Consider the following 25,770-nt stretch of genomic DNA (forward strand, 5'->3'; position numbering starts at 1 on the left):
ACACTACTGTACTCTAAATCAAGCAAGAGCCGCAGTGTCAAAGACTGAGGATGATGAGACCAAGAGAAAGCGGAGGAACCCCAAATATGAATGTGGAAAGCCTAAGTAAACATTTGAATGTTTGATGCAGTGCCTCTAACATCCTGAGCTCTAAAAGAACTCTTGGAGGTGAGTGACAGCACCAGGTCTTGGCTGCAGTTTTGGAGCAATAAGCTAGGATGATCTATAGTCCAACTCCCTGCACTTAGAGCCAAGTACACCTAGATCATCCCTGACAACAAGTTTCTTTTGAGAACTGGACAGTTAAAGTATGCAGTGTGATTTGTTTATACTCTGCTACCTACACCTACCACCCAGGGAAGGAGAAAACTTTTAACTAACAGTTTACCACCAATTACAGTGGGAAGTTTAAAATACTGATGACAGAGCACTTATTGTTATCTAATTTAAGATTAGTACCTCTACAGTTAGCAGACTATTAAAAATGCTGCATAGCAGTACTACTTTGTGGTGTATACAGTCTCAATTTTAATTTTCTCAATATTCATATTATACCCTTCCTGACTGACTACATTTCTGCAATCACTAAATAAATGTGCAAAAAGAAAAGGAGTACTTGTGGCACCTTAGAGACTATCAAATTTGAGCATAAGCTTTCATGAGCTACAGCTCACTTCATTGGATGCATGCAGTGGAAAATACAGTGGGAAGATTTATATACACAGAGAACATGAAACAATGGGTGTTACTATACACACTGTAACGAGAGTGATCAGGTAAGGGAGGAGAGGAGAAACATATGGAAATAGAATTTAGTAGTCTCTTGGAGTCTGTTTTTGAAGCTTTTTTGTTGTAATATTGCCGCTTTTAGGTCTGCAATCGAGTGACCAGAGAGATTGAAGTGTTCTTCAACTGGTTTTTTAAAAGGTTCTAATTCTTGACATCTGATTTGTGTTCATTTATTTTTACGTACAGAGACTCTCCGGTTTGGCCAATGTACATGGCAGAGGAGCATTGCTGGCACATGATGGTGCATATCACATTGGTAGATGTGCAGGTGAATGAGCCTCTGATGTGATTAGGCCCTATGATGGTGTCCCCTAAATAGATGTGGGCACAGTTGGCAATGGGCTTTGTTGCAACGGCTAGTGGTGTTCTGTTACTTTGTTGGGCCTGTCCTGTAGTAGGTGACTTCTGGGTACTCTTCTGGCTCTGTCAATCTGTTTCTTCACTTCAGCAGGTGGATACTGTAGTTGTAAGAATGCTTGATAGAGATCTTGTCGGTGTTTGTCTCTGCCCGAGGGGTTGGAGCAAATGTGGTTTTATTGCAGAGTTTGGCTGTACACAATGGATCGTGTGGTCTGGATGAAAGCTGGAGGCATGCAGGTAAGTATAGTGGTCAGTAGGTTTCTGGTATAGGGTGGTGGTTATGTGACCATCACTTATTAGCACAGTAGTGTCCAGGAAGTGGATCTCTTGTGGTCTGGTCAAGTCTGAGGTTGATGGGGGGGGGGGGGGGGAATGGAAATTGTTGAAATCATGGGGACAGGCTCAACAAAGAAAACAGAATGCCACTAGCCGTCACCTTCAGCCCCCAACTAAAACCTCTCCAACACATCAAAGATCTACAACCTATCCTAAAGGACGACCCATCACTCTCACAGATCTGGGGAGACAGGCTAGTCCTTGCTTACAGGCAGCTCCCCCCCAACCTGAAGCAAATACTCACCAGCAACCACACACCAAAAACACTAACCCAGGAACCTATCCTTGCAACAAAGCCTGTTGCCAACTGTGTCCACATATCTATTTAGGGGACACCATCATAGGGCCTAATCAGAGGCTCATTCACCTGTACATCCACCAATGTGATATGTGCCATCATGTGCCAGCAATGCCCCTCTGCCATGTACACCGGCTAAACCGGAGAGTCTCTATGCAAAAATAAATGGACACAAATCAGACATCAAGAATTATAACATTTAAAAAACCAGTCAAAGAACACTTCAATCTCTCTGGTCACTTGATTACAGACCTAAAAGCAGCAACATTACAACAAAAAAAACTTCAAAAACAGACTCCAGTGAGAGACTGCTAAATCGGAATTAATTTGCAAACTGGACACCATTAACTTAGGCTTGAATAAAGACTGGGAGTGGATGTGTCATTACACAAAGTAAAACTATTGCCCCATGCTTATTCCCCCCCCCCCTTACTGTTCCTCACATGTTCTTGTCAACTGCTGGAAATGGCCCACCTTGATCACCACTACAAAAGGTGGGGGGTTTTGTGTTTTGTTTTTTCCCCTCTCTCTCGATCTCTCCCTCCTCCCCTACCCCCTGCTGATAATAGCTCACCTTACAGTGTGTATGGTAACACCCATTGTTTCATGTTCTCTGTGTATATAAAATCTCCCCACTGTTTTTCCACTGCATGCATCCGATGAAGTGAGCTGTAGCTCATGAAAGCTTATGCTCAAATAAATTGGTTAGTCTCTAAGGTGCCACAAGTCCTCCTTTTCTTTTTGCGAATACAGACTAACACAGCTGCTACTCTGAAACCTGTCATAAAATAAATGTGATTTGTCTCTATTCACAAGAGCCCTCCAAAAAGAATTACCAAATATTTTCTCAAATCCTTGTCAGCTCAATTATTGAGTCAGAGATAGCATTAGGGAGACAGTGTTTTTGACTAGTACTGGCAGTCATAAAAGTTAAACAAGAAGTGTGTCAATCAACTTTCTATCAAGTTAGTTCACAAGCCATCTTGTCACCAGGCTTTCGGGGCTGAATCAGCACTGGAAGCTGCACTTGACTTTACACCATTATCTGAATGTAAACAGCTAAGCTCATTCAATATTTGGCCAATGGGACTGAACAACAGAGCTTTAGACCCAGGCAGTGTTTAGACTCCTCTCCAGACCTGAAGTGCTATTTGACAAGCAGTTCTTGGGGCAGTTTCCCCCCTCAATTTAAAGTTTCTAAAAAAGAAAATCTGCTTTTGACACATGCAGATCTTAAAGAAATTTAGGAAGACCATTATTGTGTCTACATATATTAGGAGAAGTCATAGCACGAACATATTGTTTTAGAATTTAAAAATAGATTACATGGTCCTGCAGTAGTGTTCGCTACTGCATTTGCAGGAGTATCAATTACACTTAATTAGAATTACTTGTTTTCAGTAGCTTATGAACAGATATAAAACTATCCACAGTAGTGATGTGGTGGATGCTTTACGTTCTAAGCAAGTAAAATTAAAAGCAATGACAACCTGATACTAATGGCCATAGAGCTCCCCACTTCCCTGACACAGCTTCTACATTTGTTTATATTACTATTTTCCGATTTGTAAGCACTAAAATACAACTGCAAGCTTCCTGCCCACTACTTTAGACACAATTCTCAGGATTTTTGTTTGTTTTCAGTTGTAAATTTAAGTATTCATTCTGTATGTATATAACAAAGTTACTGTAACTACAAAGTCCAAGTAAGAAGTGGATAACACCATCTATCCTATGTCAACAGCTACAGATATGGGCAATCCAGAGAGCTCCTCTGCAGTTTTTACTTGGATTTAAATTTTTAGAAACCTTCAGAACTCAGTGTTCATTCTTCTTAGGATTGAAGAACTTTCAGAACAGTGCTTGAACTGCCTTGAAATTCCCTCTCAGATTTTCCCTTCATGGAAAAACTACCTTAAAAGAATGATTTCCAAAGTGACTTGTTAAAACACCATATCCAATGATAATCCCTAGTGTTCACTAACCAGTCTCAGAATTGCTGCCTCTTAAGTCTCAGGGAAAGGTTTTCACCTAGGGAAGAAAAGTATCCCATTACAAGGACATCTTAATGAGACAAAATGTCTTCTGCAATTTGTACAAGTTTAGAGCAGGGAAACAGTTTCATGATAAAAATCATGAGAGCTGGCAATGCTACATTTAAGTGTCTCAGTTTGGTGTTTTTCTTAAAAGAAAGCTGCTAGAAGCATCATCGGAGAATGCCAGATTTCATTAAAAACAATAAATTGTAACCCTCCTGGTTGCAGAAACAAGCTTGAGCACATGAATCCTAAAGTCTCAACACAAGGCAAATCTTTTTTTAAAAATGCTTGGGTTTAGCAATACTGGATATTTTCTAGATGTTTTGACGTATTGAAACATTGAGAGGAGTTTAGTTGGAATTCTCCACAAATGGACAATATTTTATATTTTGTAGATGCTGCTATCCCTTGCCCACTTATGCCCCTTCAAATAAGCTTTAGAGCAGGGGTGGGCACACTACATCCTGGGGGCTGCATCCAGCCCTCAAGCTTCTGCTGGGAAACGGAGTCAGAGGCTTGTGCTTGGCAGCTCCTGGAAGCAGCGGCACATCCCCCCTCCAGCTCCTATGTGTTTGGGCCATCAGGGGGCTCCGCACACTGCCCCCGCCCCAAGAGCTGCTCCCACCGGCCAGCAAACGGGGCCAATGGGAGCTGCAGGGGCGGTACCTGAAGAAGGGGCAGTATGCAGAGCCACCTGGCCATGCCTCCGTGTAGGAGCCAGAGGGAGGACATGCTGCTGCTGCTTCTGGGAGCTGCCTGAGGTAAGCACCGCTCGGAGCCTGCGCCTTGACCCCCTCTTGTGCCCCAACCCTTTTCCCCACGCCTTCTCCCATCAGCATAGGTACCTCACCTACCTGAGAGACGGTCGCAAGATCAACAGGAAAATTCACTGGAGGTTAGGTCCAAACTAGAATGCATCCCTCCTATCAGCTTAGGTAGCGTCTTCACTGAAGTTCTACGGCGGCACAGCTACACTGCAGCAGCATTTTGGTTTAACTGCCTTTAATGTAATCTAATTGCTGGTTTAGACAGCACTAGGTTGATGGGAGAATTCTCTCATTGATCTAGCTACCGCCTCTTGGAGAGGTGTATCATGGATGTTGATGGGAGAATCCCTCCCATTGGTATAGTTAGTGTCTTCACTAAAGTGCTATGGCGACAATTGCAGAAGTGCTGCTGCAGCATTTTAAGCTTAGATAAACCCCAAGTTTAAGCACATTAAGACAAACTCCAGCAAACCAAGACCACTTCACTCCTGAATTAAGCATGTTAATCTCCCTTGTGGATGCTCTAATTTCACATCTTTAGTTAAGATCTTAACTTTCCTGAGTGCCCCATCAGATATGACCTCAGCAGAGTTAAGCAGACTGTCACAGACTGGCAAAAAGATTGTTCAAAGATATGGGAACATAAGAAACTGGTCAAACTCTTTCGTCTTTCCCTATGCTTTTTCAGTCATTGATCCCCAACATGCCTCTGGTAAAGTCAGGGCAAAGCTGCCATATAGTTTAGACACGTAGACAAATCCCGCTGGAGACTTATTAAGGACAACTCCTTTCTCGTGATCTAGACCAACTCTGAACCCAAATCTTTGTTTAGCAGATTAAAAATATTAAAGATTTTCAGAGCAAGGATTGAATTTAGCATTTTTAAGATTGGAAAAAAAACACTTTTAAAACTAAATTTAAGACCACTGGAAGAGTTAAGTCATGCCACTACCTGTGCTTAAAGTGATATTCTCTAAGGCAATCCATTAAGTAGGCTTTACAGAAGGGTAACACTGTGCAAGTTAGTGAGAATGGTTTCACAAACAAGTTAATAGTATTGACTAGTAGAATAGTTCCTTATAAAGGTTTCTTGAATTTAGTAGGCATATCAAAAAGCATGAAATGTTCTCTTCTGCATTATGAAATGTCAATATTAAAACTATCAGTAGTCATTTTGTATGTTTAACAAAGAATTTCTTTAACACTACACTGATTGATTGAAATCAAGTTCATTTAATTTTGTCTACCTTTTAAAAAGTCAGTTTATTGATAACTGTTGTCAAATTACATAAAAGTAAATCCATTCTTGAAACTCTTCCATTTTAAATTAAGCAAGATATTTGGAGAGAATTGCATAAGCTTTCCTTTTTTAAGTGGGGAAAAAGCCATTCAATGCACCTTTGTTTAGTTATTTGGAATATAATCTGTAGCAGACATTTGATGTACAAGATGAAATTGAGAATTTACATATAATGATAGTTTTCAGAGTTGCACCTCAATACAGTATTCAAGTTGAAATCAATAGATTTAAAAAGTGTAAAAATGAACAGGCGGGTCTTATCAATAGGCATTGTCTCCAGAAATCAGCTTTAAGGACTCCCTTCCATTCTCTTATATACTCTATGTCCAGTATTTTTCTAGTTTAAACCATTTCGTTTCCCTCCTCGGGCCTTGGTCATTTTTTATTTTTTTTTAAATCTCTGCAATGAAATTTCTCCTGCAGCTTATACCAACACAAGGTGCAATGCAGGATATTTTGCAATCATAACATCTTCGATTACTGTTCATTTAAACGCAGAACCCGAAGCAACCTCCAGTGTCAGACTACAGTTTCCTATATCATCTTAGATAGAAAATTTAGGTAGCCTGGGTGTCTTCCTTTGCTGAAGCCTCAGTTTGTTTTCTCATACAGCAGTAACACAAAAATCAGTAAGATAAAGGTTTGTCTTGTAAAGTGCTCCTCTAGTTCAGCATGACTATAAAAAGGCATAGGACTCTAATAGAGAATATTCTATTGTGGTCAAGCTCTTTCCTCTCCCATCCTGACTTTTCTCTTAACTGTACAGTGGGTGCCAGATAAGTGATATGCACTGATGAAGTGAGCTGTAGCTCACGAAAGCTTATGCTCAAATAAATTTGTTAGTCTAAGGTGTTACAAGTACTACTTTTCTTTTTGCAAATACAGACTAACATGGCTGCTGCTCTGAACCTGAAAACATTAACATAGCCACAGACAGTATATGTTATATCTTCCTATTAAAAAATAGAAACCTAGACTTCAAGATAAAGCAAGGCTGGAAGCAGCACTTTTGCACGAAGTAGTTGCTTGTTGTTCAATACTGCACATTTCTCAGGTGTGGTGGTTGAGAGACTTTCTTGGCGGAATTTTTTTTTTTTTTAATTAGTCTACCACCATTCTCTCACCTTTAACCTCATATTCCTGCAGCAAATGTGCTGGTATTTACCTTCCTGTTTATTTACATTAACAGGAGAACAACAATGTTAACTGTAGCAATGAGGGGCTGAATGATATGCAGAAGAAGCTTAAGCTTATGCTCAGATAAATTTGTTAGCCTCTAAGGTGCCACAAGTACTCCTTTTCGTTTTGCGGATATAGACTAATACAGCTGCTACTCTGAAATCCATCACTAGTTATTGACTATTAAGAGTACTGTAATGTTCATATCAGACACTTTCTAGTGAAAGTCTTGTTGTTTTTCGCACCCTCTAAACACAATATATTACACATTGTGGCTATCTGCAGTACCAAAGAAAACCCAAACCCAGAATGAAAGCATCTTTGTGTCATGTACAGCAAAGACACCATCAATACTAAAAAAGAAAAGGAGTACTTGTGGCACCTTAGAGACTAACCAATTTATTTGAGCATGAGCTTTCGTGAGCTACAGCTCACCACGAAAGCTCATGCTCAAATAAATTGGTTAGTCTCTAAGGTGCCACAAGTACTCCTTTTCTTTTTGCGAATACAGACTAACACGGCTGTTCCTCTGAAACCTGTCATCAATACTAAGTACACTTTATATTAAAATATATGATTTAACAAATTTAAAAAAAATTCTATTTGAAGTTTTTAGGGCTGAACAGTACTATAAAATGGGCAAGTGTCTATACAGTTTTGTCTAAAGATCCACTTCAATTTTAGCCAGGATACCATTTTCTTTCTGTATTAACTTTTAGACAAAAGTATGCATGCATTAAATTGAACTTCCTTCTAACAGTTTAAAAGGGAAGGAGGAGCCATCTGAATGAACAAAAATAGCTTTAAAGGCTATTTTAATTGATGGAGTTGGCAGCGTAAAGTGCGGAGCTTTAGGAAGCAACAGCTTCCACCACACTGAAAAGCAGCAGCAAGACTAAGCAAGCACAGAATGAATAGGCACTGGAATTATTTCAGCCTCAGACAGCACCGCACAGAGCCAAGCACACCAGTAGCCCACCACCACCACCCTTAGCCTTCTAGTCATTACACTGTTACCCCAAGACACCGGAAGCTGCTTCTTGCCTCCATCTCCCAACACCATACACTCACCACGGTTATGAGGCAGAAGAGGACAAGACAGACACGGAAATCACCTCAAATTGCCAATCCCTCCCATCCATTCCAGTGTTTCCCGAGGGAGACGACAACGACTAGAAGCCACGCTTGAAACTTACCAAAACAACAAGGGCTTTGAAATCATCTCACATCCAGACGGGCCCCCGGCCCCCACCCACCGAGCCCTATTCATCCCAGTTTACCTCAAGTAATTCACCGCCCCCCACTCAGCGGAGGCGAGCAGAGAAATCCCCGAGCACTCCTGTAGTTTCGGCTGTCCCCAAAAGGGACCTCCACCCAAATTGCCAGGGCGTGTACTGATCAGGGAGAGGGATTTGGGGAGTCCCTCTATCTCCGGGCCCCACAGCCTCTACTGCGGGCTAAGGGAGCGCCCTCCCTGCCACACAAACACACCCCTCAAACTTCTCCTGGCAAGGGGAGGGAGAGAGCGCTCGGACCCGCGGGTTTAGCAATCCCTCAGCCCCCCAAAACGAGAAGCGCCCTCCACCCCAGCCACCAAGGGAAGCACGCCCAGCACAGGGGCTAGAGGCGCCCCGCAGCCCCTCGCCCCACACTGTTACCTCCCCTCCCAAGCAACAGTCCTGCCCTGCCACCAGCCCCCCAGATCTGGAAGCGGAGGAGAAAGAGCGAGGACTCAACCCCCCACCCCTGCTGTGACCTTTCGCCCCCCCGCGCCGTACCCACCAGGGAAGGGAGCCAGAGCTCGCTAGCGTCTCCTTCTCCCTAAGTCCCCCCCACTCAGCTCCTCGCCGCCATTTTCCTCCTTGCCTGAGTTTAAATAGGAACCAGCCTCTCCGAGAGCCGCCGCCAGCCACAGCCAGACTCAGCCCGGCCACCGCGGTGCATTATGGGATGTGTAGTTCCGACGCGCGCCGGATACCACGGGACCTGTAGTCCTGACGCGACCCTGCCCCTTCACCGCGACTCACCATGGAATCTGTAGTCCTCCGCCGAGGCACACACCCTTTTAAACTTCTTCTCCCAGTGGCCTCCGCGGCTCCCCGCCAATCGGTGGCCTCGATGGGGATTTTTTTTTCCCTTAAAGAATAGGAGGACTTGTGGCACCTTAGAGACTAACCAATTTATTTGAGCATGAGCTTTCGTGAGCTACAGCTCACTTCATCGGATGCACGAAATCGGATGGATTTCATCGGATGGAGCTCACGAAAGCTCATGCTCAAATAAATTGGTTAGTCTCTAAGGTGCCACAAGTCCTCCTTTTCTTTTTGCGAATACAGACTAACACGGCTGTTACTCTTTTTCCCTTAAATCATTCTGTTTCCGGCATCCGACTTCCTGGTTCTGGGGAGTTAAATAAGAACACCGGTACCGGGGCGGGAAAACAGCGTTGTGTGAGCGGTGTGCCCCCCCCCCCCACCCGTCCCGCCAGTGGGACCTTGTCTCGTACACACACACCCCCCTTAACCCTAGCTGAGACCACCGCACAGAGGCCGGGCAGCCCTCCCAAAGGAAAAGGGACGTGCCGGCACGCAGGCTGCCTAGCTGGCCCGAGCGCCGCAGCCCTGCCCAGGGTGCGGGGGGAGCCGTGTGGGAGGGCCCGGCGGCGTACAGCCCTCTTGTAGGAGGGCCCCCTTTGACAAGCAGCCAGCTTTTGTCTGTCTCTTGAGGGTTCTCTTCAGGTTCGCGTCGGTATCTGTGTTACTAGGACTGTGGCTCGCTTGATGGCCACAAGGGGCTCAACTGCCTGATAAGGCGCCGACCCTGCCAGGGCGCCCCCACGGCTCGCAGGGACCCAGTTAAACAGAGGCGTACGTGTTCGCCGGGCTGGAGCTGAAGAAAGTCACTCACCCCTGGAGAGCTTTTCTTTTGGGGTCAAGGAACTGAAGGTGGGAGGGGGCTCATCCAACATTTCTACAGAATTCAAACTGGCGTTTCAGACAATCACCCAAACAGCTTAGAGGCGTTGCTATTGTGAGTGGTGAGTGTCGCCCCGCACTGCGGGAAGAGGGCTTTGCAAGTGGCCATCGCCTCTGCGATTACCTCAGCGCTGTTTGCTGCATCTCTTGGAGTAGGTCAGATGCGTAGTGGATTATCAAGGGCTGCCCCTTGCTACGTGAAGGGTTATAGCAAAGAATGTGGACAGCGTCATGGGGGAGAAAAGCAGCAGCCACCATCTCGTTTTTATAACGTAGAAATGCAGTGATTTAAGTTACAACATGATTTGAGTGCATTAGTACAGGGACCAGATCTGCCATAGCTCACTCAGTTTTAGGATTCATGTTAAGGCACTGTTGTGTTGAGGGAGAGTTTCCCCCCAAACACACACTGTGCAAATATTGACATGAAAAAGTGATTTTATGGCAGGTGATCTGCCCTCTTATTTGTTCCTTAGCAGTTTCCTGATTGAGATTAAGGCAGGGCACTTGTGCTCCCTTATCTGGGGAAAAAGGTCAGACTATACTCAGAAGGTTAAAAAGCAGGGGAAAATGATCCAATTAAGACTGTGTATATGCAGGGGAAAGGAAAACCAACTTTTTTCATTAAATGCAGGTACAGCAATCACAAAATCACAATTATTAACACTGGAACAATTTATGTTATTTAGAAGAAATAGCATGTGGCATGTAAGTTAAGTCCTACATCTGTCTATTACCAAACTTACTTTTATCTCTGAATTTCAATTAACTAGGCATAGACAAATACAATCTTGTATATTTATATTACAGTAGTTCAAGATATGGAAATTATATGCATCTTGTACTTGAAGATAAGCCTTCTACAATACGCAAGGCAGTTCTACAAGTTAAATCTTATTAGTATATGATGGAAAAGAGTAAATTCCACTTCTAAATTTGTATCAGTGTAAATTGGTAATAAACCATTTACCTAATTTAAAAAAAAAACTTTTCAAATTGAAATTTTTAGAACACTTAGAGCAACTGATGACTGTATTCTAGTTAGAAACAATTCTATTTAACTATTGAAAAGTAGCTACATATGATAAATCTGGACTACCAATGAGAAGATTGGAAAGTGCTTAACACCCAGCTTCTGGGATTCAGACCAATTTAAATTGTCTCAGGTTAGAAACCCAGAAATATCCAAAATCACTAATTTTTTTAAAAAATAGGTCTAAATATGGAATGGTTTATACATTCTTGAGGATAGATCCATTTGTCAATATTGTAAGGGTAAGAAGCCTTACTGCAGTAGGACCTACTAGATTATAACACTAATTTGGACAGCAGATCTGCATAATGTTATAAATAATATATGTATTTGAATTCACATTCTGGTTGAGGATAATTCAGATGCTGTAGAAATATAATTGAGAATTCAAAATTCAGTGTAACTATTGTAGATGTATTTTAGAGACTTTCACTGTTTAGAGGTGAAATATGTAAAATCTAAATATTGATGTTTATCAATATTAATCCTGTAATTTACAACAAATGAGCAGAATTTCACCTACATGGAGCTCCATGGAAGACGGAGGGGCTGCATGTAAATGTAGAAGACTATCCACACCGTATAGCTTGCTTTAGATTCAGAGAGGGGCATTAATTCTTTATTTTTATGCATCTTTAAGTCCTGATTGCTTATATGTTCTGATTAAGGAATATATACCTGTAGGCAAAAAGAAAAGGAGTACTTGTGGCACCTTAGAGACTAACCAATTTATCTGAGCATGAGCTTTCGTGAGCTACAGCTCACTTCATCGGATGCATACTGTGGAAACTGCAGAAGACATTATATACACACAGAGACCATGAAACAATATCTCCTCCCACCCCACTGTCCTGCTGGTAATAGCTTATCTAAAGTGATCATCAAGTTGGGCCATTTCCAGCACAAATCCAGGTTTTCTCACCCTCCGCCCCCCCCCCCACACAAACTCACTCTCCTGCTGGTAATAGCCCATCCAAAGTGGTCACTTGATGATTACCAGCAGGACAGTGGGGTGGGAGGAGGTATTGTTTCATGGTCTCTGTGTGTATATAATGTCTTCTGCAATTTCCACAGTATGCATCCGATGAAGTGAGCTGTAGCTCACGAAAGCTCATGCTCAAATAAATTGGTTAGTCTCTAAGGTGCCACAAGTACTCCTTTTCTTTTTGCGAATACAGACTAACACGGCTGTTACTCTGATACCTGTAGGCATATTCCTGGGAATAATGTATACTCCAAATATAAATGTCAATAAAAAAAACCAACACATTTATGCCTCAGCATTACTTGATGAAGCTACAAACTTAGCTTGACAACACCAGCCAAATTGCTGCCTCAAGAGCATGTTAGAGACATCCTTTTCAGAAACAGAGTAAGACTCCGTGCAGCCAGATGAATTAAGGAATGAGAGTTTCATTTGAAGTACTTTCCAATTCCATAATTGGAAGTAAGTAGAGCCCCACCCTAACTACTTTTCAGGAGGTAAAAGGATGCATAAAAGTAATTACTAAAAAAAGAAAAACAAGATGTCTTTTCAATGATTTATGGTCCTATGGATAAAGTTACTGAACTCTTGTATATTAAACGCCCTCAAATACAAGAAAATGGGCTCTCCTTGCCTCGGCTACCAGCAAGGACTGGGCAGACAAGTCATGAGCCCTTTACACACTTTCAGTAATTGTACACATTCATCACCTGATAGTGGTAGACCAAATAAGTATCCAGTTCTTAGCTGGAAGTTGATTCCTTTGTCAGAACCCCAATTGGTCAGAAATAAAGTAATTATGAGTTACAGTAATCAGTAGCCTGATCACTGTTTAGCACCTTCCAAAAGACATGTTTGCCTACTAGGGTAGTGCTTACTCAGATGAAGTTATCTTTCATAGAATCAGCTCTGGCTCAGGTGCATCAACCAAGGACTATCCACATACACATACTTTACAAGGGATGATACTTTATGCTCCTAGAGGCCTGACATTTTGCTCAAAGTTCTGTCAAATGTTAATTAGCAGCTGTATTTATAAATACTATTACACGTTAGCTATTTTAGTATCTAATTTTCCAGAGCTTCAGGAAGGCTCCTGGGAAAAATATTTGTTTCAGCTTAAGAGGCAGATCAAATAGGAATCTAGAAAAAGTTCTAGAACTCCACAGGTCCCAGTAATAAAACCTGCATCTACCCTTCCCTCCTCTATTCCTAAAACATGAGATTTAATTCCCCCCCAGACTGCACATTTCCTTAATGTTGCATGGAGGATTCTCCTTTAGTTGACTCCACATCCATTTTTAATGTACTACTTAACATGCTTTCTGCAATTTAGAGGGGTGTTTTCTTTCCTGGAATCAAACATAATTTTCTAAATTTGAAGAAATGACTAAGTGCAGTTTTGTTGTGAAAAATGATGTTTGTTCACTCTACTTTGCAGTCGATTTTAGTTGGGCTCATGCATTATTGACAAAATTTTACTATGTTCTTCCTGCAAATTCTATAGTTAGTGCTGCATGAGCAAAAAAGAACCAAATAGATTTCAGGTGGAAGATGGGATTTTCAAAAAAGCCTATGAGCACAATTACAATTGAAAGTCAACGGGTCAGGCTCTTTTTTTTGGGGGGGGGGGGTTGGGAAGGTCTCACCATGCATATACTACACTGAGTTAACATTTGCAAAGCACTGTATATATAGTATTATTTGCATATAGTAATTGGGAAGATGGCACCCCTTTGCATTGGAGTTAGAATTCTTGGAGAGCCTACAGTTGTCATGCGGGCATAATGTAGATGCAGCCTATGCTGATGGAACTTTTTCTGTAGGTTTAGGAACAACACATCCCCAAACATTACCTATGTAGACAGAAGCACTCTTCTATCAACATCACTGCATCTACCCTGGGGCTTTTGTTGGTATAGGTATGTCAGGCAGGGATATGGTTTTTCCCCTACATATTTGCATGGGTCAGACATAACTTTTAAGTGTAAACAAAGCCTAAATATAGACATGCTGCACAGCTGTAAAAATTGCAACTTACCTGCTTTATATTGGTGCAAGTGTCTACGTAAGGGCTTAGCAGCAATACATTTGTGTAGCTGCACTTCTGGGGGGTGGTGTGTGGGGAAGGGGAGAATCAAATCTAATGTAGAAAATTCCTCATAACCACTGTCTGGACCAGCATAGAAGGATCATTATGTGTACCATGGAGACAGAAGAAAGAGGTGCCTTCTGTCAGCAGGCACTAAGCAAAGATTATCAGCAGAAAAGAGATAAAATGTTGGAAAATGGGAATAAACCCAGATGCACTTTGCATGGTTATGTGCACACTTGGTATAATACTTTCTCCATAGGCACTGTTAGTGCTTTTCAGATGGCTTGACTACTTAATTGACCAAACTACAAAAAGCAACTGATTTAGTGTAGTAATAAAACATGGATTTAATGGCAACAAAAAAAATTAAAATTACAGAATTATAAAAGTATCATAAATACATTTCAGAAACAGTTACAGAATACCAGCAAAAAACTTTCTATGGAGCAAGGTCTCCTATTAGACATTTTACCAAGCAAATGAATAATCACGAGTTTACATACATCAGAAAACATAGCTTTTGTGCTATGTTTTACAAACAAACAAAAACAAACAAACAACCAATTACATAAACTTTACAGGGGTCAAAAGTAAAATAACTGATGGTGTTTTAGCACAATTTTAGCCTATATAGTGGTGGATAAAGAGATGTTTTAAACAGAGTAATTTTTCTTGATGCATTAGAAAAAGCAATGCATTTCAGCACTCAAGTAGATTAACTGGAAGAGAACAGACAAATCAGTTAAATTAAACGGAAAGTACAGTTTAACATCAATTAAAAAACCAAGCTTCCATATTTGTTGCAATCAGACAGTTCCACACTAATCATGGTTCATGAGCAATATAATATGGAGTACATTGCTGGTTTAAGTGTAGAGTCAACTCTACATAAGAATTTTACTGGATAATTGTAAAAAAATGTTAAGACACTATTACAGTTTGTAAACATTACTCTCTTGTTTATGATAGTTAAATCCATAGTTTCAACTTCTGAGGCTTAAAACTAGTAACAAAGAGAGGTTTAATATTTATAACTTTACCATTTACAGTATTGAGGTCCTTTTTAGCCAACAGTTCTCAGTACTAGCATATATTACGTTTTGTGGGGGGGGGGGGGGGGGAAAGCAGCCAACATTCAGACAGATTAATGATTGCATCAGAGAGTGTATTCCAAGTAGCAATGTACCTCCAACTTAACTAGATATAGCAGCCATTCCAATAGGTAACGTTGGGAGACAATCAGATGTATATGTAGTTGCATCCGATGAAGTGAGCTGTAGCTCACGAAAGCTCATGCTCAAATAAATTGGTTAGTCTCCTACCACAAGTACTCCTTTTCTTTTTGCGAATACAGACTAACACGGCTGTTACTCTGAAAGATGTAGATGATACATTTATAAAAATCATAGTTCATTGCTCCCTCTGCCAAATCATCTAATAGGAAACCCAATTAAATAAATCAAATTTATAGCATGTGAAGTACCACTGCTTCATTATTTGACAATATTGTGCATTTAGAAGTTTTTCTCATATACATCTTGGAGCTAGAGTGAAGCAAACTCTGAAAGAAAATATGTACCATTAGGGCCTGATCCAACTCCTGTTGGGGGTCTTTTTGTTGACTTTAATAGTTGGATCAGGCCCTAGTTGAAGTACTGCCACAAAAACAGCATCAGTAAATCTGTACAGTGGTTTTAAATAACAGTTCAAAATTTAAAAAATACAAGTTTCATGTTCTGAGGGTTAAAATAAGAGGATCCAATTTTGGTTTCACAATAAGTTATTTGCACAGTAAGTTTTTTCTATTTGAAACTGATAAGAGCTTTTGTCAGGTGACTTTACTATGCATGCTCCCCTTCCCCAAATAAACCTTACCTCTGAAGGACTCCTGACGTGCAACTGAAGTCTAAAACTATACAGGACAGGACAGGACAGAACAGAAAATTGACTGAAATGACTAAAAGATTATTTATGATTTAAGTAAAATGCTTATACAAATTAATAGGACTATTCATAGAGTTGTCACAGCACTAGAGAGTTTTTGCCTCAGTTTTTGCACTGAGATCTCATACAACCTCAGCTAAGTCAATGGGGCTGAAGGAAACATAGATGCAGAACTTGGCCTTTAATGTATTTTAAGTTTATAATACTATTAAAATGAAAAATATCAAACTAGTTTTGTGAAGGTCTGACAAACCTACAAAAACAAGGAAATTCATTACTTGTGATAAAATACATGTTGTTAGTGTATGATCTTAAACACTTTGGGTAATATTTCCAGAAGTGCCTAAGATCCAGATTTTTAAAGGTATTTAGACATTTAACTCCCACTGAAATCAGTGGGAATTAGGCACCTAAATACTTTTAAAAGTTTGGGCTTATTTTATTTAGAAATACAAGGCCCAGATCCTCAAAGATATTTAGGCCTCTAATGCCCCTTGATTCCAAAGGGAGTTTGGGGCCTAAATACCTTTGGGTCTCTGGGCACAAGTCCTAAGTGCTCTTAAGACATTTAGGCACTCTGAGAATTCCACCCTTGACACCAATGTGCTTTAAAGATGAAGAGGCAGTATGCACTCCCAACCGTAATCCTGAATTAAATATATTTGAGTTAGGCCCCAATGTAGCAAAGCACTTATACACATCAGTCTCATTGAAGTCAATGAGAGTTAAGTATGCTTTGCAGAATTAGGGTTTTGTTATAGCTTCAGAGATATAGATTAGTTTAGTATTTTGGTTGTTGTTTCAAAGATGGTAGAAGAGGTTGTTGGACAATATTTCCAAATGTACAAAATTTTAAAAAATCAATGGTCAATCACTTGGAAATTTGTAATTGCTGACCCCTCTTTCATAGCTTCCTCCTAAGTATTGTGCTTAATACAAGTACATGAGTCCTGAACATGTCACAAAGTTTCTTCCCACCATGGAACAAAACAAAGTGTGAAATTTTATTTGGCAGTATAAAATGAATTCAAGACAGGCTGCAGTGTACAGAGATTGGGTTCTTATTTTTGAAGATTGTTAAAATTTAGTCTTTCAAATACAATAAAAATTATTATTAGGTGAGTTCAGGGCTTTGTACTCATAATCAAAAGGGAACATTAGTACAGTTATTTATTAGTCTTACTAGTATCCTAACTTCTACATCCCCAACCCATAATCTTCCCTTCCCCCTTACATGTTATTGTCACCCACGCTCAAATCAGGTAGAAAAAACCAACAACCCACCTCTCCAAAAAACAAACAGCAACAAAAACTGAAAACAGAAATAATCAGTCTACATATTAACCTACAGGGAATTTTGAACAATAAGATCAAGTTACTATTTTTAGTCATTACCACTTCCAGTCATCACACAAAAGTCCCTGCCTCAGAACAGCCAGCTCAGAGTCTGCTCCCTAATGCAGGTCACACTTGCTTTGTGTGAATAAGCCACATCCGTCCCATCTCCAACTTTCCATCTTCCATTATTTGATATTCCAAACAGTCACTGAAACATATGTAGAATTACACTGTAAAGTTGTCAAAACACATTGCATTAAGTGCAAAGAACTTTTTTTTTTTGCTGCAAGTTGTTTAAAGTTTACTGAAATGTCTTAATATTAAGGCACAGACCTAGTTCATTTCACGCATTTTGATATTCCACAGTGAGCATCCAAAAATGCAACAGAATGACAAAAAACAATGATTTTTACCTTTAAAAGAAATAGTGGGAGTTTCTCTCGTGCTACAAGACTGAGATTCCTATCTTTATTTTACAGATGTTGTACGTGCGTATACACACAATAATTATATGCCAAGGACACTTCAAATGTTTCACTTAAATTATTTGACTTCAGAAGTGTAGATTCCTTAAAGTGTCCATTATGTATGACATGCAACAAGAATCGCATTCAAGTACATTTTGTTCAGTGAATTCATAAGCAGGGTGCTAGAAATGTACGTTTCCATAATATTAAAGGAAAAAAGATTGGGGCTAAAATTTTGAAAAAAACAGGACCCTAAAATCAAGTTACCACTTAGGCTCCTAAATAAGTGGCCAGAGTTTGAAGAGTGTTGAATACTCTGCAGTGTCCATTCTGGGAATCTGGCTACTTAATTGTAACTGCTGGGGGTTCCATGCTTTGGAAAATCTGTCCCCTTTTTAGGTGCATAGGTATAGATGTAGCCTAATTTTAGTCGTCGTCCCCCCCCTTTTTTTCCCCCCGGAAAATCTTGGTCTGAATGTTTTTGCGATGGATGGGGGAAAAGGAAAAAATTCTTATTTAAGAAAATATTTGCATCTGTAATGTAAAAGCAATATAACTTTTATCCTGTATTCACAGTGTCCTTAGTGTAGGAATTCCCTTCTCGGGGTAAAAGATTTTACCTATATAATAACTAGTTTTTGGCCATTTCAGCTGGAAAGTGGCCCAAAACCTAAATGTATGGTATACTTACAGTTGCAGTTACTTATCAGAGAAAGCATTGTCTTGTGAGCAGTATGGTAGAGAGACTAAGCAGGTCACACCAAAACTGCTCATAAGATGATACTTTCATCAAATGAGGCATTCATGATTATACAAATACATTTATTAAAATTGTTAAAAAAATATATATTTTAGTTCCATGGTAAACATTTTTAGTAGAAATGTACAGGTTTATGAGAAATCACACATGATACTCCTACATACCATTTGCACATGGGAACAGTTAGGGCAAATTAGAAAATGGGTTCATAAGACTTAAATAGCATTAGATATACCAGTCACGACAATGTAGGTAACTTACAAAAATATCAGTTATCATAGTCAAACAAGCGCTTAGATCAACGTGGCAACACCTAAGATTAAGAAATCGGATGGCTCCAGGGATTGGTAATACGATATGGAACCTTCAGTCTCTCACTCGCTTGCTTTTCACAGAAGTGTGGTCAGCAGTCAGGTGTGATTCATTCACTGGACTAGGAATTAGGAATCCTGATTTCTACTCCCAGCAGAGGCAATGATCCTCACTGTGTCCTTGGACAAGTCACTTAATCTGTCAGTTTCTTATATACTGAGAACACTGCTATTTACCTGCCTCACTGGAGGGTTATGAGGATTTATGCTTGTAAAGTGCTCTGAACATGCTGTGTGATAAGTGGCAAATACTTATATTTAATGGAGTGTAGCTTAGGTGAACATGCCAAAAAACTGTTTCTACTGTATGTGAATGCATGGGTCAATCTGAAATGAATAGGTGGTCTATAGCCAGTTTCTAGTGGGAGAAATTGGGTAGATACAGCTGAACTTTTTACAAGTGGCCCCTCAACAGTCCTACTAGATTCTGCTTCACTTCACTAAAAAACTAAAAGACACTGCACTGCTTCAAGGAACACAAGATAGGGTACGAGAAAGAACCTGGTCAGCCAGTGAAGGGAGGGAGGGGAGAAATAGTATTAAAGAAAAACCTACATATGGATAAATTTTAAATAACTATTCTTTCAAGGAAGTTGTATATATGATATTTTGTGGCATTAATACTTAAGGAACTGTAAACCTTCTTCCTAAATCTTAACCACAACAGACACTTCAGAACATGTGACAGTGTAATTTAATGCACATCTCTAGTGTTTTATGCACCCAAGGCATATATTATAAAGTCAGCTCTACTGCATAAGTCAACTGTTTTCTGAACAGAATTTTGTGTGCTGGAGAAATAGGATCCAATTGGCTGAAAGGATGGCAAGTAGTACAAGAATCCATACAAAACCGATGCCATTGGTTGGGGATAAGAGGCCTATAATGCAGTGTTTACTAGACCACTTAATTATACTAGCATCAGACTTTAGTATTCTGAAATGGTCTACAGATTTAAATATAAATCATATCTAAAACAGTGTTTAAGTAATGAGCTATGGAGATATAAAAACTTAAATCTGAATTTGAAACCAAAACAAGTGGCAGCCTAATGTAATTAAAAATCTTAGCACCTTTAAAAAAAAAAAATTGCAGTTACAGAAAGTACATTTCCTGAACTCAATTTCATAGTCTTTATGAAAAAGCCACATGTAACTTTCAAACAGGTCAGTGCCAAAATTAAAGAAAAATTACCAGGGAACATTTTCACAAAATTTGGCCATAGGGTAAAATGCTGGCTTCACTAAAATCTATGACAGCTTTTCTTCTTATTTCAGTGGCACCAGGATTTCACCCTAGATGTTTAATTGGCAACTTGTTTCCAAACAAGACATTACAATCTATTTCAAAACTCCCTATGTACACTGGCAATTCTGCAAGGCGACTGCATCCAATAATCTGTGTGTCTACCGAAAATATCACAATCACCTAAGAGGAAGTTAGGTATATTAAGTCAGAACTTGATGAACAGGTTATATAAATCAAGTTTTATATATTCTTTGAAGGGAAGTAGATGTCATTCACTTTTTTTTTTTTTTTTTGCCATGCTAACATGTATTTCAGACATACTATCTCTTACTCCAATATCAGAATGTGATAAAAAGAAGAGTCTGTTGTGCAAAAGTTTAAAGTTAAACGTACATGGTCAGATATTTTTGGCCCAGAATTTAGGTTTTGTAAAACCACCAGTTTTCTAAACCGTAATATTAATGAAAATGTTTCCAAGTTGTTTTTTTTTTAAATTTCAAATAAACAGATTGTTTAGACTGAAATATCCCCTGAAATGTCTGTCACTCAAACATTGCAGAATTGTGCTACTAAGAGCCAGAAAGTGCAAGTGATTTGTCTATTTTCATTGTCCAAGTTGAGTGAAACTGAAAGAGGCAAACACTAATTGTAAAGTAAATTAGATTAAAAAGTGACCAGTTTTCACAAGTTATGTATTAATAAAAATGTGTTTAAAATATATTTTAACTTGATAGTGTCCATTTAAATCATAACAAGACAGACAAATAGCCTATGATTCTGCAGTGACAGATATTTTTTAATCACAGTCTTCTGTCAATATGTCATCTTCCGATTTCAGCTTCCATCTCATAATACTTTTGATTTTCTGGTTCTGGGCGATGCTCCATCTTCTAATTTTACTGCTCCATTGACAAAGTTAGCTGAAATTTTAAAACAGGGAAAGCTAAAGTACAGGTAAAATGCTATTTGCCTCTGTAGAACAAAAAGTTGATATGCAAACCTAAAAACATCAGATGACAATATTCAACACTAAATTTAGGCAAAGTTCTGGGGTCTTCCAGTAGAGAGGTGGAACAAGGTAATGTTTTGAAGGACTTATAGAATACTTACCTACTAACTCTCCCTATCATTCCTTTTGCCAGTGGAGGATGGAACCTGAAGATTTTGTTTTACTATAGTTGTGTGTGAACTATCAATGCTAACACAATAAAAGTCTATGGTAACCTACGATATTTGTCCCATAGTATTAATATCTTATGCAGTCACTGCGAATCAACCTGTATGAGTTAACTTCAAGCTAGCCTAGATCCCTCTATTCAGAGCTTGAAAAATCCACTCACTCTAAGCAAGTGGGAAGCTTGGCCTAGGGATTTAGGGGACCACCACCATCAACTTCAGCAGAATCAGATTTAAACAAACCAAAACAAAAACAAACCAAAACAACCCTCCCCCACCCCACATTTCTAGCCCTTATGATTGCAAGGGTAAGGGTAAGTGTAAACCAATGCAGTGTTGTCCTCCTGCACCTACAGACGTTCAACCTCTCCTGGTCATTGATTTTCCCACCTACAGCAGAGTGTGAAGTCCACAAGATTACAGTTTCACTGTTGCTATTTAAAATACTGTGGGCAGCTGTGAAGCTCAAGAATAGTGTCAATTTCATGCTTCTGTATGGAAAAACAATAAAGAGCAGCAGTGTAGTTATACATAGGAAAAAAAGAGAAGGATCCACAAGGCTGGAGGAGAAGTAGAGAAGCAGACACACTTCTTTTACAGCAGCTTGAAGGCTCTGAAAGGTAGTGGAGAGTAAAAGCTGCTTCTCCGACACCCATTAAGATCAATGGGAGTATTTCCATTGACTTCCAGGGGCACTAGAGTATGTGCTTAGTAGTGTATCTAAATCTGAAGTACCACAGCCTCTTAGGTACAGAAAGATATGAACAAGGGAGCTCCCAAAAAGGGTCCAGAGACAGCATCCTGGTAGAAATTCCAGCAACTGGTAATAGGCTTCTCATGAGAGCACTGTACTGGATCTTACAGGTGAAGACTCCCAGCCTACTTCTGCCAAATAGGGTTAGTTCTCCTACTAGATGTAATTTTCTTCCAAATCTTGCCTATGCACTATAATAGGAAATCTTTGTTCATTACAGGTCCCCTAGTGATTACAATTTAATTTCACAGTAGTTTTTTTTTTTTTTAAAGGGTCCAATTGTCACTATAAAAAGAAGTCTCTGTAATTTGGTGTTGAATTTAGAAGAATAAGTGACAGCAATTTGTTAATTACCTAAAATTAAATAAAAGTAGAATTTATGGTCATCGAGAAAAAAACGGCCACCTTAAAAGCCTCACTAATCAGGATAAAATAGACAACGTACAGTTTTTATTTGTAAGCATTCAAAAAGATGTATTCTAAAGTTGTAATAGAACTTTTAAGACTAATTTTTTTAAACTTTTCAACCTAGTAATATGCAGAATTTGTGGAATCTGTATCTGTGCAGAGTTCACTAAAGGACATCAACTCTAGAAAGAACATTAGCTCTGTGGGCTTTTGTTAATTTAGGTTTTTATTATATGCAGTATTGTCTTTCTGCTGGCTCGAGTTAGCAACATGCAATACAGCGTACCATGAGTAAGTATATTTTGAAGGAAACTATTTTCTAACTTTGAGGAACTGAAAAATGACATCTATTTTCACCATATAATAAGAAATGGACCACACGTTAGCTTCCTTGGGAATTGATACAAGGAAAATACAAAAAGATTTCAAGAACAAATCAAGCATAAAAATATTTATAGTATATATCTGAAGTGAATTAAAAAAACCCTACTGACCTCTGTTTGGTTCTTTTTTTGTTGATTTACTCTTTGTGTAAGTTATTTTTTTCTTAGGAATCTGGTTCTGGATATGCTCTCTCCATTTCTTTAGCTGGAAATTTATAAATTTCCACATCATCCAGGCCTGTGTTAGACAAATTGCAGCCAAGCAACTAATCCTAGAAAGTTTCAGATTAAAATAAGAAGTTAGATAAAAGTTTCAACTATACATTGTTACACAACAAAGCAACACCAAATGTCCATCTTAAAAAGTTGCTGATCACTCCTAGAAAAGACAGTTACCTTTTCCGTAACTGGTGTTCTTCAAGATGTGTTACTTACAGCCATTCAACTTAGGTGTGTGTACTCGCCACATGCACCAGTGCCGGAAGTTTTTCCCTCAGCAGTATACATAGGGGACTGGCTCCAGCACCCCCTGGAGTGGCGCACACGTGCTGCAGTATATAGGGTGCCACCAGTTCCCCCCACCCTCAGTTCCTTCTTGCCGAAAACTCCTATAGTGGGGAAGGAGGGCGGGTTGTGGAATGGAAGTAAGCAACACATCTCGAAGAACACCAGTTATGGAAAAGTTAATGGTCTTTTCTGCTTCGAGTGCTTGCTCATGTCCATTCAACTACGGTGACTCCCAACCAGTTCCCCTCGGAGGTGGGTAGGAGTTCATGGACGTGTAGATTGCAGCACAGCTCTGCCGAACCCAGCGTCGTCCCTGGCCTGCTGAGTGATGGCGTAGTGGGCCGTGAACGTGTGTACCAAGGACCACGTCATGGCTCGACAGATGTCCTGGATCGGGAAGTGTGCCAGGAAGGCTGCCGAAGATGCCTGCACTGTGGTTGAGTGGGCTTGGACGATTTGCGGCGGAGAGACTCATGCCAACTCATAGCAGGTCTGAATGCCAGAGGTGATCCAGTAAGAAATCCTCTGTGTGGAGACCGGGAGGCCCTTCATCCTATCAGCTGTAGAGAAGAAAAGCTTACAAAAAGGCTTTGTCCGATCTAGTTAGAAAGCCAGGGCCCTTCTTACGTCCAAAGCATGAAGGTGCCTCTCTTCACTAGTCTCATGGGGCTTAGGGGAGAAGACCGGAAGGAAGATGTCCTGGCTCATGTGGAAAATAGACACCACTTTGGGAAGGAAGGCCAGGTGGGGCCGGAGTTGGACCTTGTCCTTATAGAAGGCTGTGTATGGCAGTTCTTAAAGGTCAGGGCTTGCAGCTTGGAGACTTGCTTCACCACGAAAGCTACCATCCACAATAGGTGAGACAGAGGGCATGAGGCCAGAGGCTCAAAGGGTGCACCCATGAGCCTGGACAGAACCAAGTTGAGATCCCCTTGAGGGGCCAGGCACCGAACTTGAGGAAAAAGTCTCGAGGCATCTGAGGCACCTGACCGTCATGTCATGGGAGAACACTGTCTCCCCTGGATTGGAAGATGAAAGGTAGAAATGACAACCAGATGCACCCTGATAGAGGAGTGTGCTGGGCCCTGGTTCCTCAAATGAAGCAGGTAGTTTAAGATTGCATTCTTTGGTGCAGTCACAGGGGAGATGCCCTATTGGGCTGTCCAACAGGAGAACCTCGTCCACTTTGCCAGGTACGTCTGTTTAGTTGAGGGCTTTCTACTCTTGAGGAGGACCTTTTGGACCCCTTTCAAACAGGCCTGTTCCTTGGGGTTCAGCCATGCAACAGCCACGCCATGAGGTGGAGGGACGCAAGATTGGGATGCAAGAGTCGACCATGATCCTGTGACAGCAGGTCCGGTCAGTTCGGCAGGGGCCATGGAGGGATCGCTGACAAGCTTGATAGCGTCCCAAACCAGTGCTGGTGAGGCCATGCTAGGGCGATAATGATAACCTCTCTTGATTTTTGCTAGGACCTTGCTGATCAGTGGAATCAGAGGGAATGCATACATCAGGCTTCCTGCCCACAGCAGGAAAAAGGCATTGGAGAGGGAACCCTTGCCCAGACACCAACTGGAGCAAAACCCGTGGCATCTCCTGTTCTGCCTGGTGGTGAACAAATCCACTTGGGGAGTTCCCCACCTCTGGAAGATCATGCCGGCTACCTCCGGGTGGAAAACCCACTCATGGTGAGAGGAGAAGTCCCTGCTTAGGTGATCTGCTTGCATGTTCTTGGCACCTGGAAGGCGACACGCTTCTATATGGATTCCGTGGCCGATGCAGAAGTCCCAGAGACAGAGTTCCTCTTGGCAGAGGGCTGAGAATTGTGCTCCCCCTTGTCTGTTGACGTAGAACATCAAGGCTGTGTTGTTTGTCAGGACTGACTACTCTGCCCAACAGGTGAGGTAGGAAGACCGCGCACGCTCTGCGCACCACACTGAGCTCTTGGATGTTTATGTGTAGCGTCATTTCCTCTGGGGACCACATACCTTGGGTTTGGAGGGTGCCGAGGTGTGCCCCCCAGCCAAGGTCCGAGGCGTCCAAAACCAACTTGACCACAGGTGCCAACTTTTGTTGGTGCTGGTGGGTGCTCGTGGACCCCCCAGGCCCCACCCCAGCCCCGACTCTGCACCCTCCCTGCCCCTATTGGATCCCTCCCCAAATCCCCACTCTGGCCCTGCCTCTTCCCCAAGCACACCATGTTCCCCTTCTTCCCAGGCTTGCAGCACGAAACAGCTGTTTCGCGGTGCAAGCACTGG

The 25,770-nt window shown here is 40.9% G+C and overlaps 2 protein-coding genes across 11 annotated transcripts in view; both read right to left on the reverse strand.

Annotated features, from left to right (window-relative positions):
• Nucleotides 1-9,020, reverse strand: part of NCOA3 (nuclear receptor coactivator 3) — a 175,641-nt gene extending 166,621 nt beyond the window's left edge. For 6 of the 7 annotated variants that reach the window (XR_007352632.2, XM_048819450.2, XM_048819449.2 and 3 more), the window contains exon 1: nt 8,851-8,999. The gene's annotated coding sequence lies outside the window, so the exon portion shown is untranslated. Of the gene's footprint in view, nt 1-8,850 lie in introns of all 7 variants that reach the window. The other variant, XM_075118779.1, reaches the window with a different exon arrangement.
• Nucleotides 9,021-14,478: 5,458 nt separating this feature from the next.
• Nucleotides 14,479-25,770, reverse strand: part of LOC125622121 (translocating chain-associated membrane protein 1) — a 52,831-nt gene continuing 41,539 nt past the window's right edge. For all 4 annotated transcript variants that reach the window (XM_075118778.1, XM_048819738.2, XM_048819742.2 and 1 more), the window contains 2 exons: nt 23,117-23,277; nt 14,479-21,204 (listed from right to left, as the gene is read on the reverse strand). In XM_075118778.1, coding sequence (XP_074974879.1) covers nt 21,131-21,204; nt 23,117-23,277 — 235 coding nt within the window. In that variant the 3' untranslated portion in view covers nt 14,479-21,130. The remainder of the gene's footprint in view (nt 21,205-23,116; nt 23,278-25,770) is intronic.

The sequence above is a fragment of the Caretta caretta genome, chromosome 13, assembly GCF_965140235.1.
Source record: "Caretta caretta isolate rCarCar2 chromosome 13, rCarCar1.hap1, whole genome shotgun sequence".
Classification (NCBI taxonomy): Eukaryota; Metazoa; Chordata; order Testudines; family Cheloniidae; genus Caretta; species Caretta caretta.